This window comes from Heterodontus francisci, chromosome 30, assembly GCF_036365525.1.
Source record: "Heterodontus francisci isolate sHetFra1 chromosome 30, sHetFra1.hap1, whole genome shotgun sequence".
Lineage (NCBI taxonomy): Eukaryota > Metazoa > Chordata > Chondrichthyes > Heterodontiformes > Heterodontidae > Heterodontus > Heterodontus francisci.
The window spans coordinates 15,736,822-15,752,617 of record NC_090400.1 but is presented as its reverse complement, the minus strand read 5'-3'; the positions used below and the strand labels follow the sequence as shown (position 1 = coordinate 15,752,617).

Below are 15,796 nucleotides of genomic sequence, written 5' to 3'. Positions count from 1 at the left end.
AAATGGAATTCTGGCTTTTATTGCTAGAGGGTTAGAGTTTAAAAATAGGGAATTCTTGTTAGAACTGTACAGGGTGTTGGTGAGGCCTGGAGTACTGCATACAGTTTTGATCTCCGTATTCAAGGAAGGATATACTAACATTGGAGTCAGTTCAGAAAAGGTTCACTAGGCTGATTCCTGGGATGAAGGGGTTGTCTTACCAAGAACGGCTAAACACGTTAGGCCTTTACTCATTGGAGTTTAGAAGAGTGAGAGGTGATCTTATTGAAATGTATAAGGTTCTGAGGGGGCTTGACAGGGTAGATATTGAGAATATGTTTCCACTGGTGGGGGACTCTTGAACTAGGGGACATAGTTACAGAATAAGGGGGCACACAGTTAAAACTGAGATGAGAAGGAATTTCTTCTCAGAGGGTGGTGAATCTCTGGAATTTTCTGCCTCAGAGAGTTGTGGAGGCTAAATCACTAAATGTATTTAAGGAGGGGGTAGATTGATTTTTGAAATCTTGGGGAATCGAGGGTTATGCGGAGCAGGCCCAAAAAGGAGTTGAGGCCTGGGACAGATCAGCCATGATCTTATTGAATGGTGGGGCAGGCTTGAGGGGCTGAATGGCCTACTCCTGCTCCTATTTCTTCTGTTCTTATGTAAGAAAAGATAAGTAGAACAGTTTGAGGCAATATCAGGTTACTGTTTAGAAACATAGAAAATAGGAGCAGGAGTAGGCCATTCGGCCCTTCGGGCCTGCTCCGCCATTCAAAAAAGATCATGGCTGATCGTCTAATTCAGTACCTTGTTCCCGCTTTCTCCCCATATCCCTTGATCCCTTTGGCATTAAGAAATAAATCTATCTCCTTCTTGAATATATTTAATGGCTTGGCCTCCACTGCATTCTGCGGTAGAGAATTCCACAGGTTCACCACCCTCTGAGTGAAGAAATTTCTCCTCATCTTAATCTCGCTGTAGCCCTTGATTGAAGTTGTATTCTTGTGTTTCGTTGGGGCCCAGTAATCTTCTTAAAACTTTGTTCACGTGGCAAACGTTTCTCTGTTTGAGTTTCATGTGTCTTCAATGGTTTCAGTTCCCTGAGAGATGAGCAGGCAGACAGACAGGCAGAGGAGACGCTCTTAGTTCCAGGAGAGCACATGGCGTTCTCCTGGCAATTCCTTTGTTTGGGAGTTCAAATTCAAAAAGCTCCCAGGGTGCTCAGCAGGTTAGTCATGTGACTGGTCCCTTATAAGGAACAGTCTCTCCACATTCCTTGTTGGAGGCCAGCCAGCTAGCCATGTGACTAAAACTTTTCTGACCACTTCTGTGTATTGGAGAGCAACTGCAGAGTCTCCATTGTTTCAACATTGTTACCATGGAAATGTCTTTCTGGTCAGGGCTTGCAGTTTTAAGTTTTAATGTTCATGTGGCGAAATAATGTGTGTCTCAGTCTTGGCAGGTGGGGGTTTGCCTGACATCATAGTGAATCCCATGCTAAGGGCTACATTACAGGAGTGTGGGAAGCAAAATACATGTCTTTGCTCCTGCGATACCAGCAAGACAGCTTTTATCACCCATTCCTGGTTGCCCTGAGAAGGTGTTGGTGGGTCTTCTTGAAATGCCTTGATCCTTTCGATGAGGGTGTTACGTCAGAACCTCTAGGATATGGATCCAATGATGATGAAGGAATGGACCTATATGTCCTAGTTAGGATGGTAGATGACTTGGAGGGGAACTTGGAGCTGCTGGTGTTCCCACTTGGAGCATTCAGCCTGTGCCTGGCTCTTGTAGCAAGGGTGTTGATCTGGCTGGTTCAGTTAGACTTCTGGTCGGTGATGAGTCCCTCAAGATGTGGCAGGCATGGAAATGTTGAAAGTTAAGAGTAGATGACTGGGCATTCTCTTGCTGTAAATAATCATTACCCGCCACTTATGTTGGCTAAAGTCATACTGTAGGCTGGCATGAGCTGAGTTGTGAATGGAACTGAACACTGCAGAACTCTCAGTTAACAGCCCCATTCCTGGCCTTATGATGGAGTGAAGGTCATTGATGAAGCAGCTGAAGACGGTTAAGCCAAGGATGCTTTCTTCAGGAGCTTTGGCAATGATGTTTTGGGCTTGTGCTGACTGGCCTCCAACAACCACAGCCATCTTCCTTTGTGTCAGATATATCTCCAACCACTGGAGGGTTTTCCCTTTGGCCCCCATTGACTTCAGTTGTACTTGGGCCTTTTGTTGTCATTCTTGATTAAATGCGGCCTTGTTGTTGAGGACAGACATCTGGTCTCTTTTGTAACATTCAGCACTGGTGTCCAAGGTTGAAATGAGGTTTGTGGCTGAGTGATTCTGGTAGAACCTGTGCTGAGCATTGGTAAGCAGATAATCGTTGAATAGATGTCACTTGATGGCATTATTGATGACTCCTTCCATTGCTTTACCGATAGTTGGGGTGAGTTTGATTTGGGTAGTAATTTACTTTTTTGTGGACTGTCCTACAGGCAGTACTCCTGCTGTTTCCCAATTCTCTCAGAATTTAGCGTGTATTTTAGAACAGGTACGACTCTGGATTATCTGACTATGCCTCAAATTCCAGCCCCTTTCACCAGAATACATCATTTTTGCATCAAAAATGATTGGTCTTTCAGGCCTTTAGCTTTATTGTTAACTTGCAAAATCACTTAGGTCTGAACCACCGAAACCAGTCATAATAATGATGCTGAACTTGTAACCAGTCATGCCTGACTTTATTGACTGAAGAAGGCGACCTTTTCACAAGCATATTAGTGATTAAAAGCCATTCATAGCTCTGTCTAAACCTTCCCATCTCAGGATAGTCCTCATTGCAGAAACGGGCGCTAATATGGAGTGTGAAATCTTCACAAAATTGGAATTTCCTCAGAGGGTTTACATACGAATTAGGAGCAGGAGTAGGCCACTCGGCCCTTCGAGCCTGCTCCACCTTTCAATAAGTTCACGGCTGAACTGATTACTCCACATTTCCAGCTACCCATGGTGACCTTCCATCCCCTTGCTTATCAAGAATCTATCTACCTCTGCCTTAAAAATATTCAAAGACTCTGCTTGCACTGCCTTTTGAGGAAGAGAATTCCAAAGACTCACAACCCTCTGAAGGAAAATATTTCTCCTCATCTCTGTCTTAAATGGGCGACTCCTTATTTTTAAACAGTGACCCCTAGTTCGAGATTCTCCCACAAGGTAAACATCCTTTCCACATCCACCCTGTCAAGACCCCTCAGAATCTTATATGTTTCAATCAAGTCACCTCTTACTCTTCTAAATTCCAGCAGATACAAGCCTAGCCTGTCCAATCTTTCCTCGCAAGACAGCCCGCCCATTCCAGGTATTAGTTTAGTAAACCTTATCTGTACTGCCTACAATGCATTTACATCCTTCCTTAAATAAGGAGACCAGGACTGTACACAGTACTCCAGATGTTTTTGCAGGGTGTTGATAGGCAGAGAGGTTAGAGGACGTTGAGGTAATAGATTGTAATACCTTTCATGGTCTGTAATTTTTGCTGTAGGATCTCTGACCGTGGAGGCGGGATTCCACACAATATCATCAATAAAGTGATGGACTATCACTTTACCACAGCCGAGGACAGCCCTCAGGATCCCAAGATGAACACATTTTATGGCCATACAGTCAACAGTGGCCCACAGTCAGGACCGATGCACGGGTAAGGAACGAGTAGGACAATATTGGGATCCTGGGTCAGGAAAACATTCCAACACTATGCCAGAGTAATCACAGCCAGTGATTATGCCTTTATTTCATTTCATCTTAGTTTGCTCAGTTTGCTTACCCACTGTTTTTTTTCATGTTTGCACTTGCTGCTGTTCAATATTCAGTTCGTTAACACCTAATCTGTACTAATGCTTTGTCTTTCAACACACCATTAACATATTGTTTGCCTTTGCTCCATGACCTTTTGGTCAGCTATGTGGCCTTGTCCAATCTACACCTTCTCCTTTGTTATCTCTTGCCCCACCCCCACCTCATGCTTACAACCTGTGACATTTTTAATATTTGTCAGTTCTGAAGAAGGGTCACTGACCCGAAACGTTAACTCTGCTTCTCTTTCCACAGATGCTGCCAGACCTGCTGAGTGGTTCCAGCATTTCTTGTTTTTAATATCGTAACTCTATTTGCCCATCTTGGTTCTATATACTTTAATACCAAATTCCAAATTTTAGTCACAGCACTTTAGTTTCAGTCAGCTGCTGAGTAATGGACTCATTTAAATTTGTGTCAATCAGCCATGTGCTGTTCAACATCAATTTCTGATCCCTCTTGACTCGAATTTCAGTAATCTTGGTGAAACAAAGCCCTCTGTTGCAATCTGGTTAACCGTTAGCCACAGCTTCATGGAGTGCGATTTCCCTGGCGGTTCTCGCCTGCCCTTTCTCTTGGGCTTGGAGGGGCGGGCCCTCCTCTGTGGGAAATATGTGGCCCACGGAGGGCCCCTGACAGGAAAACCAGAACCACCCTCCCCCTATACTCAATGCCCATCCTGGCCCTGGCGAGCCTGCCTCACTTACCTTGGATCTGGGCTCCAATGCTAGGCCTGGGTCTAAGACCTCTGCAATATCTTTAAAGGGACAGGGATCCTGGCACTGGGCTGTTAATTGGCCTGGTGCCTTAGAATCGCTCTGGGGGTTTGTGGTGGGGCTCCAGCTGGCCGAGGTGGGATTCTTTTTGCCTTTTTGGTCTGGTGCCAGGAGCCCCGCTATGGGCACAAAATTCGGCCCCCTGTCTCATGCAGTCCATGGCCATTCGCTTTGTTTCCGCTCTAAATCACAGTGAAATAAAACTCTGCGGAACTTGTATTCAAATAATTTGTCTCGATTACGGGAGACTGCCAGTGATAGGTGCTTACCATCATGTCCTGTGCCGAAAACAGAATAAATGTGACCTCCATGTGTTCCAAATGTATGTACAGTTCAGGTCACATGCATCATCGTCAGGCACATGGCCCAGCGCCATCTCAGTTAGGCCACGCGGCCCGCCATCCGTCAGTCCATGTGGCCCCAGCACCATGTGGGTTGACAGCACTGGATTTCAGTCATGTGATTCAATTAAACCAATCTGCTATCCACTGACATCCACCATTGGCTTTAAAATGGAATCAGCGTCTCTCCTAACTCGAGCTATACACCTGCCCAAAGATTAACCCGCGATAATAACATCTCCGGGTAAAGATGTTGTTGGTAAATCATTTTGAGTGTCATTTGCACAATTTAGGATCTCATCTGTCCCATTTTACCCCTTGCCACCAAGTGATATTCTGCAGCACTTATATTCTATATGCATCACATCTTTAAGTATCTGGCATCTGTGAATATATTGAAACTGTCGTGTCTCCCTGGACTTGTCAGTTCTTTCTATTAAAATTGCTATGACCACATTTATAATGAAACCTGCCTATGTAAATTTCTCACTCCGTAATTACACCTTCCCACTAGTGGAGACAATTTTCCATCTCCTGTGCCTGTACTGCAGAGAAACTCCTACACCATAACTAACTCTACTTCTCAGCTTCCCAAATTAGCCTAAGTTATGTCAAATAATTACATAAAAATAAGGACAAAATGTGTGGCTTTAAAATAGGGACTTAAATATAACAGCACACCCCAACCAATTGCTCCCCTAGCCTCTAACTCCCTTTCACCTTGATGACGTTGCCCTGATGACTACATGTTTCCTTGACTCTCCATGCACAACACCCTGGGAGATATTCTGTATGAAATAATTCATGGGAAATCCAATTTTTATACCCAGTGCTCTAGATACGTTAGAGGGGGAAACTCTGAGCAGTCGTGATTGTCTAGTTTCACCCTGTCATCAGTGTGACCATGACCGGTTTCATTATGGAAATCATCTGGGATCCCTCAGATGTGGACTTAGTGGACAGCCTGGTTCCTGCCAGTGCTTGGCACAGTTTGTTTAAGAACAATAACTTTTTAAAATTGTTATTAATGAGGGAGGGTGCAGATGGCTGTAATAGCAGGTTTTGGATGTAAGTTAATGATGAGACTGATTTTGATTCCTATGAAGCATGGATGAATGGAACCCAAAAGGCAAGGCAGACCATTAACCCCTCAAGGACTGAAACAAGTCAGTTTTTGATCACTTTCTTGAAAATTAAAGACTGTGCTAGTTATTGTGAATCTTGTGTTAATTTTTTTTAGGAAACTATTGACCAGCAGTTGGCCAGTTGGATGATGTCCATTTTTGCTTTGCCGCAACAGTGAATCATTGACCTATTTTCAGAGGCCTGCTTTAGTTATCTGATCCCCAACTGATCTTAATCAAATCGATAGCAGAAAAAAAAGCACATTCTCTCTCTTCTCTTCACTTCAGTTAATTAAATTTAATTTGTGCTTTTGAAGCCTCTTGACCCCAGCTTCCTGGTTTCTGGTGAGCTAGGAGACCACAGGTTTCTCTATGCTGAGTGTAACTCCATCAACGAGAGAGGAGGTCAATGGAATCCCTGCTAGGATTTTCTGTCCAGAAATCTAGGCATCCTGTCCTGCTGCACAGCACCACTACATAACCCTGTACCTCCTGCTCATTGCAGACTCGAGACTGCAAAACCCGATAAGCTGCTTTTATATTTCCCAAATCAGCCTGGAAGATCAATGTGTAATTAAACTACAGGATGTGACATTGAACCAAACCCACACAAAATTTTGATCCCTTGCTTTTATTGACTTAACTGGCCACTGACAATTTACCCCATATCCCCAGGCTGGGGAAGGTAGAAAAATTGGCCAGAATTCCTGTTCCTGAATGGGATCTTGTGACCTCTACTTGCTTGTTGGCCGTTGAGCGAGTGATGTTTCCTGAAGGCTCTTGGGTGAGGGCATGATTCTGCTCAGCTGCAGTGTCCCAACAACTCCCTCTCAAGCTTCATACCAGATGAAACTCCCATCCCTGGGGCCATCTCCCGAGAGGAATGGGAAGGGGTGAAAACTGGAGAGTTCATTTTAAGATTCAGAATCTGAGCAAAATTCATGTGGTTCTGTCAAAGTGATGGTAAATGCTGACCCAGAATTTTCAGTTCTGCCTTACTGGTCATCAAAACCACATTTTTAAAAACGAGTTTCTGTTTCAGAAGGACATTGAGGGAACAGTGCTGTAAAAACATCTGTCAAAAGTGAACGTTCTTAATTCCTTCACCATAAATTCTCACAAGCAAAGCTAGAAGGAGTGACCTTGTGGAGACGAAGTTCCGTCTTCACACTGCAAATGCCCTCCATAGTGTTGTGTGGCATTACTATAATGCTAAATGGTATAGATTCAAAACAGATCTAGCAGCTCTTAGCTGGACATTCATGATGCGTTGTGGACCATCAGCAGCAGCAGAATTGTATTCAACCACAATCTGTAACCTCATGGCCTGACATATCCCTCACTCTACCATTATCAAACCAAGGGATCAATCCTAGTTCAATGAGGAGTGTAGGACGACATGCTAGGAGCAGCACCAGGCATACCTAAAAATAAGGTACCAACCCCTCCAACTCAGGACTAAAAGGATGCTAAACTGCAGAAGTAATGTGCAATAAACGGATCAAATCAATTCCACAACCAAGAGATCAGATCTGCAATCCTGCCACATCCAGTGGTGAATGGTGGTGGACAATTAAACAACCGACAGGAAGAGGTGGCTCCACAAATATCTCCATCCTCAATGATGGGGGAGCCCAGCACATCAGTGCAAAAGACAAGGCTGAAGCATTTGCAACCATCTTCAGCCAGAAGTGCTGAGTGGATGATCCAACTCAGCCTCCACCTGAGGGCCCCAGCATCACAGATGCCAGTCTTCAGCCAATCCGAATTACTCCACATGAAGTCACTGATACTGTAAAGGCTATGGGCCCTGCCAACATTCCAGCAATAGTACTGAAGACCTGTGCTCCAGAACTTGCCGCACCCCTAGCCAAGCTGTTCCAGTACAGCTACAACACTAATATCTATCTGGCAATGTGGAAAATTGCCCAAGTATATCCTGTACATAAAAAGCAGGACAAATCCAACCCGGCCAATTACCGCCCCATCAGTCTACTCTCGATCATCAGTAAAGTGATGGAAGGTGTTATTGACAGTGCTATCAAACGGCACTTAATCAGTAATAACTTGCTGGAAAGAAGAGCTGAATTCCAGAGATAAGGTGAGAGTGACTGCCCTTGACATCAAGGCAGCATTTGACTGAGTGTGGCATCAAGGAGTCCTAGCTAAATTGAAGTCTTTGGGAATCGGAGAAAATTCCCCACTGGTTAGACTCATACCTAGCATAAAGGAAGATGGTTGTGGGTGTTGTAGCACAATCATTGCAGCCCCAGGATATCATTGTAGGCATTCTTCAGGATAGTGTCCTACGTCCAGCTATCTTTAGCTGCTTCGTCACTGATCTTCCCTCTAACATAAGGTCATAAGTGGGGATGTTCGCTGATGATTGCATAGTGTTCAGTACCATTTGTGACTCCTCCGATACTGAAGCAGTTTGTGCTCGCAAGCAGCAAGACCTGGACAACATTCAGGCTTGGGCTGATAACTGACAAGTAACATTCGTGCAACACAAGTGCCAGGCAATGACCATCTCCAACAAGAGAAAATCCACCCATCTCTCCTTGACATTCAAATTCATTACCATCACTGAATCCCCCACCGTGAACAACCTTGGGGTTACCACTGTTAAAAAATATTTAACTGGACCAGCCATATAAATAGTGTGGCTACAAGAGCAGGTCAGAGGCTGGGAATTCTGCAGTGAGTAACTCACCTTCTAACTCCCCAAAGCCTGTCCACCATCTACAAGGCACAAGTCAGGAGTGTGATGGAATACTCTTCACTTGCCTGGTTGAGTGCAACTCCCAACAGCGCACAAGAAGCTCGACGCCATCCAGGACAAAGCAGCCGGCTTATCAGCACCCTATCCACCACCTTAAATATTCATTCCCTCCACCACTGGCCACCGTGGCAGCAGTGTGTACCATATACAAGATGCACTAATGAAACTCACCAAAGCTGCTTTGGCAGCACCTTCCAGACCCATGACATCTACCACCTTGAAGGAAAAGGGCAGCAGATGCAAGGGAACACCAGTACCTGCAAGTTTCCCTGAAAGCCACACACCATCCTGACTTGGGACTATGGCCTGAATTTTACGGTAGAGGGACGGGAACCAGACTCCGATGTGAAAGTCAGTGGCGAACCCGCTTCCGCCCAGCCTGGGGATCCGTCCCGTATTTTACGGATCCCCAGGCTTTAATTGTCCTGAGGCGGGACTTCCACCCACTTGAGGGAGGAGGTCCCGTCTCAGTGACCTGCCGGCCAATCAGCGGGCTGGCAGTTCTTAATCTCAGCAGCACCACCGGGAGCCGTGGCCACAGCTGGGGCTGCAGCCAAGCAGATGTAATGGATCTAGAAGAGGGTAAAGTAGGGGCATGCCTCACCAGGGGGCTCAGTCCTTCCCTGGTGAGGCTGGAGTGGTCCTTTTGGTGGAGAGGGGGGTGTCTTGGGTCCCGGGGGTAGCCCTCAATCGGGCACCTTGTGCCCAACTGTCATGCCCCCCCCGTCCCCCCGGGGCACAGAAAGGGCGGCAGCTATCGCTGGGCAGCCTTTCACGTCCCCAGCACACCCACTTGCCATGGGTAAAATACCCGTGGAGGCGGGCGAGGGCCCTTAAGTGGCCACTTAAGAGTCTTAATTGGCCTCGGGCGGGCGGGCCGGTTCCCGCCCCCTGCACCCCCCCACCTGACCTCCGTAAACTTGTCCGGAGGTGGAATCACGGCCGGTAGGCCTCCCCGAGCCTGCTACTCAATTTTACACCGCCCCCACGCCACCATCCGACCCGCTGGGACGGCGTAAAATTCCGGCCTATATATCTGTTTCTTCACTGTCGCTGGGTCAAAATCCTGGTACTCTCTTCCTAACAGCACGATGGATGTATCTATATCACAAGGATTGTGGCAGTTCATGAAGGTAGCTCACCACCACCTTCTGAAGGGCTTAGGATGGGCAATAAATGCTGACCTTACCAGCAATGCCCACATCCCCATGAGCAAAAGAAAAAAAATGAGCTAATCTACCCCGATAATGTAAAAATACTTATTAAAAAGTTTGAATTATCCAATGATTTGAATTGTTATTTTAATAGCAAAATGAAACTTGACAGTTTTTAATGAAGCAACAGAATTGAAAGTGAAACTACACTGTACAGTGAGGTGACTGGTCAAAAGTCCTGGGGCTGGGGGATAGCAGAAGGCACAGTGCTGATCGCTTTCTCGTGTTGAGGTGGGGGGGAACCCTGATCCTCCCGGGTTTTGCCCTGTGTAACCTGCGGTCCAAGTTCCAATTGGGGTGTAGGCAACTCCCCTCCCATCTGGGTGAAAATTTGGAAGAGTGAGTTATGGCACAGAAAGCAGCCATTTGGCCCATCAAGTCGATGCCAGTGTCTAGGGATGGGGAGGGGAGGGGAGGTGTTCCTGGGCTATCCTGGAAACTCGGCCAAGTAGGACACGTGATCGACACAGTGCTCTACCAAGGAAGGTCCCAACCGAAGGTAATTAATCCTAGAGCGGATCAATGCCTTTCTACCTTAAGAGCTTTGGAGAAAACACTTCTATCCTTAGCCCTTCCTGGGTCTCAGCATCTCTCTGTCGAAGTTAGTTTAGTTTAGAGATACAGCACTGAAACAGGCCCTTCGGCCCACCGAGTCTGTGCCGACCTTCAACCACCCATTTATACTAATCCTACACTAATTCCATATTCCTACCACATCCCCACCTGTCCCTATATTTCCCTACCACCTACCTATACTAGGGGCAATTTATAATGGCCAATTAACCTATCAACCTGCAAGTCTTTGGCATGTGGGAGGAAACCGGAGCACCCAGAGGAAACCCACGCAGACACAGGGAGAACTTGCAAACTCCACACAGGCAGTACCCAGAATTGAACCCAGGTCGCTGGAGCTGTGAGGCTGCAGTGCTAACCACTGCGCCACTGTGCGCAAGTTGCAGGATGCCACAGCAATACTGCTGGCACAGCCAAGTGGGCAGCTCTAATCATTTACAGGCACAATGACCCCGTAGCTGAAAAATTGAATACGGGCAGCATACAGTGTAGTGATGCCAGTGTGCACAAAGTGCAACAAAGGCAAAACATTCAGCGCAGGGCGCGGTGACAATGTGTGCAGTATAGAGTGTGGTTATGGCTATGCCTGATCCATGCTGGTGGACATATTTCTGCACATTGGTAAATGCATTCAGCTGTGTTTTCACTTTGTTTCTGTGCAGTAGAGAGAGTACTGCACTGTCAGAGGTGCAGTTATTCCAGTGAGACACAGGCACATGGATGAATAGAAATTCCTCTCCTGTTAACCGTGCCTGAAGTATGGCTCTGGAACAGACTGAGCTTCTATTCTAATACATTCAGAATGAACAATGGAGTAACACTGTAAAGTGAGAAACAGGGGCACTTCAGCCAGTTAATGGAATTATTTAGTTGGTGCTCAACTGTTATATTTTCCCCTCTTGTGCCTGATGGATTCTGTGAACAGACCGCAGTAATAAAGCTGTTCCTTTCTGTTGCTTGTCCAGGTTTGGCTTTGGCCTGCCCACCTCACGCGCTTACGCTGAATACCTGGGGGGATCTCTCTCCATTCAGTCCATGCAAGGCATCGGAACAGACGTTTATCTGCGTCTCAAGCACATCGATGGAAAAGAAGAAAGTTTCCGTGTCTAAGTTGGGAGCCAGTTCAGCTTAATCTTCTGGTGTAGACATTATTGATAAGTGGTTATGTAGCATTAACCCTAGGCTCCAAATGGATCAAGTGCCCATTGAAACTTGACAAACGCCAATAATTCTGAAGAACTGCTGTTGGATAACAAGAAAGTAGAAAAAAATCTGGGAGAAGGTCCTCTTAGATAGCATCACTTGTATTGTGGAGAGTGAAGTGAAGGAGCTCTGATTCACAGTGAAAGAAGGGACTGCTGGAAAATATTTACAGGACTATCAAGTTATTCAGCTTAGCTAGGGTGGATTTTAGGAAGAAATGTGGACTCTTGTTGACTGAACTGATGCGTAAAATGGCAGCAGCTTGTTAGCTCAGCTGTATAATAACAGGGATCATTCCCTTGGCCAGCAGTGCCCTCTGCTGATCTCTGTTGGTGAGTGATAAACGATTGATCACAAGTGGAAGTAGAAAAGAAAATTCCACACCCAAAACAGAACAATTTTTAGATCTTTGAATGCCGAGAAACATTTATTTACCACAGTTTAATACAAGCATAGTGAAATAATTTCTGAATTTTAATCTTTTATATTGTAAGAGTTGATGTTGGTATCTATTTCTGTATTTGACAATCAGAGGCTACCCATTTTCTGACTGAAACTGCAGTTTGTGCTGCATTCCAGAGATTTTAATATTAATACTCGTTCTCTGTGTAACTCGAGTTTTCATTCTACATAATACCAAAAAAATTCAGTTTAAACACCATTCATTTCAAGTTGAAATTGCAGTATTTTTTCGATGCTGGTACTACCTATTTAATCTAAAGCTGCTGCACACTTTAATCAGAATTACGGGCTGTATAGTCATCTGAGGTGCAGGCCCTGCAGAAATGATCTGCTCAAAGGAAATGGCCAATTTGGAACAGGAGTCTAAAGCAGCCTGTTCACACATTTGTTACTGCAACACAACAGTGACTCAGATGTTATTACAGATTCATGATGCTTAGATTTACTTTTCTAAACCATATAAGCTGCTGCTGCCTGCTGCTACTGTTAAGCCCTGCAGGGCTCCTTTGGTTAATGCTGCCTTTGACCTTTTACGGGACAGATCCTGTGACAGTTTACCTTGCTGTGGCTTTATATTGAGGTTGGGCTCAGCACCTCATTATATCAATACACAGGTCAATGCAGTTTCACCAGCTCCCAAGGTTTCATTCTTCATCCTCCAAAAAGCTTCCTGTTCCCCTCAACTCTGGATAGCAATGAACACCCCATTGCAAGACAAGCCTTTAAATGTTTGATCAGGAGCTTGAAAGCCAATGGAAGCTGTGAAACATCTGGAGTGCAACCAGAGGACCAGTGTTACCGATGTGGCATTCCCATTCATTATTCTTTATCGTAGTTGGCAAGGTACTAAAGTAAGGCACAGGTCAGTTTTACCTTTGCTAAAGAGAATGAGGAAGAAGAACAGCCAGTAGAAAGAAACTGTTTAGAGAGTTCATTTCCCCTAGAACAGAGAAAGATTTGATCAGAATTGATTTTTTTTTGTGAATAACCCTATTCCTTTCCATAACTAATAATAAAAAAAGTCTGATGAGAAGATTATTTTTTCTGATGCGACTTCAATTATTTTAAATTGCATTTAATGTTTAGAAAGAAGTAAAAAAACTTGGGACATTAGCCCTCTTTACATGAAATTATGTTTTAATAACTTGCTTGCTTTCAAAGGTAAATGCTTCTCAGTACAGGTCCAGAATTATCTGGTGTGATGACTGAAAGCAATTTTTTTTGCTGAAGGCTGCTGGTTATGCCGAGTTATCGATGTACAGCGACTGCCTGTGTATTTATGGTATTGAATATAGTGAATAATTATCAATAAAAAGAAACTTCAGTTTTATGGTGCTATAAAAATATCAAATTTTGGCCATGATAATTGTACTTTTACTCACTCTAGCTAGAATTACCTAGTGTGAAGTCACAAAAAATGAAATATAATTCATAAAGCTGAGAAATAAAAGCAATAAAAGTCTACAAGTAAATAAACACTGTCAAAGCATTCAAACATGTGAATAGCAACAGTGAAACCTGGGGAAGAAATTTAAATTAACATTGCACTAGTCCCCTGCCGAGTGTGTTTTTTATATATATTAGTTCACAGGATGTGGACATTGCTGACAAGGCCAGCTTTTGCTGCTCATCTCTAATTGCTCTTCAGAAGGTGGTGGTAAGCCGCCACCTTGAACCACTGCAGTCCATATGGTGTCGGTACATGCACAGTGCTGTTTGGAAGGGATTTCCAGGATTTTGACCCAGCAACAATGACGCAACAGTGATATATTTCCACGTCAGGATGGTGTGTAACTTGTAGGGACATTGGAGGTAGTAGTGTTCCCATATGTCTGCGACCCTTGTCCTAGGCAGTTCAGTGAGTAGTTGGGAGATGTTATCAAAGAAGCCTTGGTGAGTTGCTGCAGTGCATCTTGTAGATGGTACACACTGCTGCCACTGTGTGCCGGTGGTGGAGGGAGTGACTGTTTAAGGTGGTGGATGGGGTACCTGGACGGTGTCAAGCTTCTTGAATTTTGTTGGAGCTGCACTCATTCAGGCAAGTGGAGAGTATTCCATCACACTCTGGACTTATGCTTCGTGAATGGTTGAGTCACTCATCACAGAATTCCCAACCGCTGATCTGCTCTTGGAGTCATGGTATTTATGTAGCTGGTCCACTTAGATTTCTGATCAGTGGTAAACCTCAGGATGTTGATGGTGGTGAATTTGAAACAGTGATGCCATTGAACATCAAATGAATGCGGATAAACTCTCTCTTGTTGGAGATGGTTATTGGCTGACACTTTTTAAAAATTCTTTCATGGGATATGGGCGTCATTGGCAAGGCCAGCATCTGTTGTCCATCCCTAATTGCCCTTGAGAAGGAGGTGGTTAGCAGCTGCCTTGAACTGCTGCAGTCCATCTGGTACGGGTGCTGTTAGGGGAAATGGTGTAATGTCACGACTAGTAATCCAGAGGCCCAGAATAATGCCCTGCAGCCACGGGTTCAAATCCCACCATTGCAGCTGGGAATTTAAATTCAATTAATTAATAAAAATCTGAAATTGAAAGCTCGTCTTAGTAATGGTGCCGTGAAACGGTCATCGACTGTCGTAAAAATCCATCTGATTCACCAATGTGCTTTAGGGAATGAAATCTGCTGTCCTTACCTGGTCTGGCCTACATATGACTCCAGACCCACAACAATGTAGTTGACTCTTATTGCCCTCTGCAATGGCCTAGCAAGCCACGCAGTTGTACCAAAACACTACAGACAGTTGTGTGACATTAATGTTATTTGCCACTTTTCAGCCCAAGCCTGAATATTGTCTAGGTTGAGCTGTAGAGAGTATGCTTCAGTATCTGAGGAGCCGCAAATGGTGCTGAACAATGAGCAATCGTCAGTGAACATCCCCATTTCTGGGCTTATGATGGAGGAAAGATCATTGATGAAACAGTTGTAGATGGTTGGACCTAAGGCACTGCTCTGAGAAACTCCTGCAGTGATGTCCAGGGGCTGAGATCTGCTTCTGGAGCAGAACTCTTCGACACTATAGCCTGGATGTTTTCAGGGCCCATCACCTTTCCTGTATCCAGTATGGTCAGCTATTTCTTAATATCATGTGGAGTGAATCAAATTACTGAATACTGGCATCTGTGATGCTGGGGACCTCAGGAGGAAGCTGGTATAGATCATCCACTCGGCACTTCTGGCTGACGATGGTTGTAAATGAGTCAGCTGTCTTTTGCACAGATGTACTGGGCTCCACCACCTTTGAGGATGGGGGCTGTTCATGGAACCTCCTCCTCGTTAATTGTTTACCACCATTCACGACTGGATGTGGCAGGACAGCAGAACTTTGATCTGGTCCATTGTTTGTGGGATCGTTTAGCTTTTTAGCATGTTGCTGCTACAATCCTGTGGTGTAGCTTCACCAGGTTGGTATATCATTTTTAGTTATGCCTGCTGCTGTCACCGCCGTGTTCTTCTACACTCCCC

General features: G+C 45.0%; 1 protein-coding gene across 2 annotated transcripts in view; it reads left to right on the top strand.

The window, feature by feature from the left end:
* bckdk (branched chain ketoacid dehydrogenase kinase) overlaps positions 1-15,796 on the top strand; it is a 139,298-nt gene that overhangs the window by 112,310 nt on the left and 11,192 nt on the right. Inside the window, exons 10-11 of one of the 2 annotated variants that reach the window (XM_068010127.1) lie at positions 3,530-3,685; positions 11,616-13,353. In XM_068010127.1, coding sequence (XP_067866228.1) covers positions 3,530-3,685; positions 11,616-11,760 — 301 coding nt within the window. In that variant the 3' untranslated portion in view covers positions 11,761-13,353. Of the gene's footprint in view, positions 1-3,529; positions 3,686-11,615; positions 13,354-15,796 lie in introns of those variants that run through there. The other variant, XM_068010129.1, reaches the window with a different exon arrangement.